We start from the raw sequence: 3,351 nt of genomic DNA on the forward strand, positions 1-3,351 counted from the left end.
GTAAAATGATACAATGTTCACATTCAAGCAACAACTCACTTAATTCCAAAGGTTTTCTTCTTAATATCGGATGAATTAATGTATCTAGATTTAAGAACGTTTAGATATTTGTACTGCAAAACAAGACTAAAATGTGTCAGTTTCTGCAGAAATCATTACTGCATATCAAAAGTGATTAAAGAAAGCACATCAAAAATGGAAATGATCGCCATCACCAAACCTGTAAGAGTTTCTTGAACACAAGAAAAGATATTCTGAAGATTGATGGTAACTAAATAGTTCCACAGTAATACAATGGAAGTCAATGGGTACCGTCACCTGTTTGATTCTCAGCATTCTTCAGAATCTCTTCTTTTGTTTTCAGCAGAAGAAAGCAGCTCATACAGGTTTAGGAAGGAGCTTTTAAATGATCTTGAGATGGTGTTAATGGGTGTAGTCGTCTGTGGAAGGTCATCCATCTGTCTCTGGGATCATTTGTTAGCAGCAGATGAAGCTTTTAGTGTGTCACAGTAACACCCTTGAACATCACCAGCGCTTTAATTAGAAGCTTTTAATAGAAACCCAATGCAAATGTCCTTCTGGTTATGACGACTGTATGACTCGAGCTCGTTCAACTTCTATCAATTATTTAAACGGCTTCGCCCAAAACTGTCTGGAGCCTAATTATTGATCCTAAATATCCGCAGGCTCTCCTGATTGGCTGGCTTTGTGGTGGTCTTCATCGATTCAAAATAAACCCTGCAAACCTCTAAAACTCTATATCTTTCTTTTCTGTATGAAACACTAAACTAATGCCGTTTCCTGCTTTTATTTCCTGTGTTACACACGGCACAGATCTCCTCAGACCGGGATCAGCTCTGGTGACCGCTGGAACCTGATTCAGGTGAGCCGGCCTTCATCATCATCATCATCACGAACAACAAAAGGGGTTTGAAACATCTAGAAAAGTTACTCGTGTAATTGTGGAATCAGCAGCGCGTTTATCTTTCTGACAGAATATATCACCATCTTTATCACATTTTCTGGCTGAAATTATGTAAAACTCAAATATGATGTGCTTTATAGTCATTCTGTTCACAAACACCATGTTTCAATAAATGTTAAGATATTAGTTATATAAAAATGTACAATTAAAGTAGTAAATAAATGAAAAAATTTAAATTAAAATATAACACTTAAAATGTAAAATTTAAATAAAAACAAAATAAACACTTGCTAAAAATGTAAATAGTAAGTAAAAAATTTCAAATAAAACTTGCTATTATTTTTGAATATAAATTATGTAAAATAATAAAAATAAAAATAAATTAAAAGACTTGCTAAAAATGTAAACTTTGAATAAAAACTATAAAATTAAAATAAAAACAAACACTTGCAAACAGTTTTTAATATTAATTATATTAAAATGTACAATTAAAATAAATACAAACTAAATAAAGACTTGCTACAAATGTAAATAGTAATTAAATTAAAAGAAATTAAATGAAAATAAAAATAAAACGCTTAAAATGTACAATTAAAATAAAAACAAAATAAACACTTGCTAAAAATGTAAATAGTAATTAAATAAAAATTTCAAATAAAAATAAAACTCTTTCTAAAAATGTAAATATTATGTAAAATAATAAAAATCTAATTAAATAAAAGCAAAACAAACACTTGCTAAAAATGTAAATCGTAATGAAATAAAAAAAATGTACAATTAAAATAAAAAAAAACAAAATAGACAAATGCTAAAAATGTACATTAAATGTACATGTAAAAGTAAAATAAAACTCTTTCTAAAAATGTAAATATTATTTGTATAAAAATGTACAATTAAAATAATAAAAATTGTAATAATAATATTAATTAATTAATAAAAAAGTAACAAATAAATAAACACTTGCTAAAAATGCAAATAATTACAATTAAAAATGAAATATTAAGATATTAAAAAAAAATCATTATATTTAATTTGCTTATCAGCATGTCATGTGACCATTAACCAGCATCAGAAAGCTGTGAATTTCCAAGTGTGTTGTTAAATGACTAAATGAATGGTAATAATGTTTTTAACTGTTTCAGGCACACACAAGAGTTTGTGGGACTCTTACAGCGCTGGTTTGAGACGATCATTAAACAGCTGCTTTAATAACCTCGACTGAGCCGATGGAGGTCACAGAGCTCCTCTAAAACATGAACTTCATCAGGCGTCCAGATGGATGATGGGAAACACAGATAAACATTTCGTTCCTGCATTTCTTGAAGTTCTGATATGAATTATATCCAATGAAATCATAACAAAGAAGACGTTTGATCCGTGTAAATGATGCGTACGCTCATAATAAACCATGATTGTCTTAATCTACTGGCTTTTATCTTTTCGTGGGCTTTTTCTGTGTCCAGATGTTTTCCAGGTGAGGTGGGTGGAGCAGGAAGTGCTTCATGACCCTCAGGTGACCCTCAGTCGTTCACTCAGCCAGAGAATCAGTGAATCACTTGAGTGAATCATTTGGACAGAACAGATGCCCAGCTAACGGAGCGTTCTCAAAACGTTTTATCAAGGTTCTTTTAATGTTATGAATATTGCACTGCTGAATGCCGTCAGACGCTTTGAATCCAAGTGAATAGATTAACACAGAGCTCTCTTAATTTAGTCTGTCAGTGCTGCTGTTGAAAATGCAAAACAGTATAAACAATCCCAGACGGGGTTAACACAAGACGTTCACTGCTGGCCCTTCAATGTGTGCATATGCTTTTATAATATATGAAATCAGTTTTTTCATTATGAGAAATTAATCGTCAGTCAAGTGAAAATTCCCAATGTCTTTATGGAAAGCAGTGCAGTGTGGGATTTTTCAGGAGAATGATGTTTGAATGATGTTTTTGTGAAATGCTTTATTTATTTATTTTAGACTCTATTTTATTATTTTTATTTTCAATTTAAGCGTTTTTTTAAAATCTTTTCATTGATATTTTATTTCTTATTTTGTTTTGTTTTAGGCCCTTTTAATGTATTAATTTCAAGTTATTTTAAAAATAAATTTTGGTCAAATTATTTGTATTATTAATTATATGCATTTTTCAATTTTTCAATTTTTATTTTGTTTCAGACCTCATTATTTCTATATGTACATTTTTTGTACATTTTTTAGGCCCTATTATTTATTTATTTGATTATTTAATTATTTTGTTACTATTATTTTATTTTGTATGTTTAATTCCATTTATTTTTTTACATTCATGTATTTAATATTATTATTTATTTACTTTTTGCTTTAAATTTTAGTAATTATTTTTATTTTACATCCTATTATTCTTATAAGTAAATTTTTGTTACTATTTTATTTTATTCATTTTTTTAATTAT

At 28.8% G+C, this 3,351-nt stretch overlaps 1 protein-coding gene across 1 annotated transcript in view; it reads left to right on the forward strand.

Moving 5' to 3' along the window:
* LOC132099294 (chemokine-like protein TAFA-2) overlaps positions 1–922 on the forward strand; it is a 15,707-nt gene extending 14,785 nt beyond the window's left edge. The window contains exon 5 of the mRNA XM_059505725.1: positions 835–922. Coding sequence (XP_059361708.1) covers positions 835–864 — 30 coding nt within the window. The 3' untranslated portion in view covers positions 865–922. The remainder of the gene's footprint in view (positions 1–834) is intronic.
* Positions 923–3,351: the final 2,429 nt, after the last annotated feature.

This window comes from Carassius carassius, chromosome 22, assembly GCF_963082965.1.
Source record: "Carassius carassius chromosome 22, fCarCar2.1, whole genome shotgun sequence".
Taxonomy (NCBI): Eukaryota; Metazoa; Chordata; class Actinopteri; order Cypriniformes; family Cyprinidae; genus Carassius; species Carassius carassius.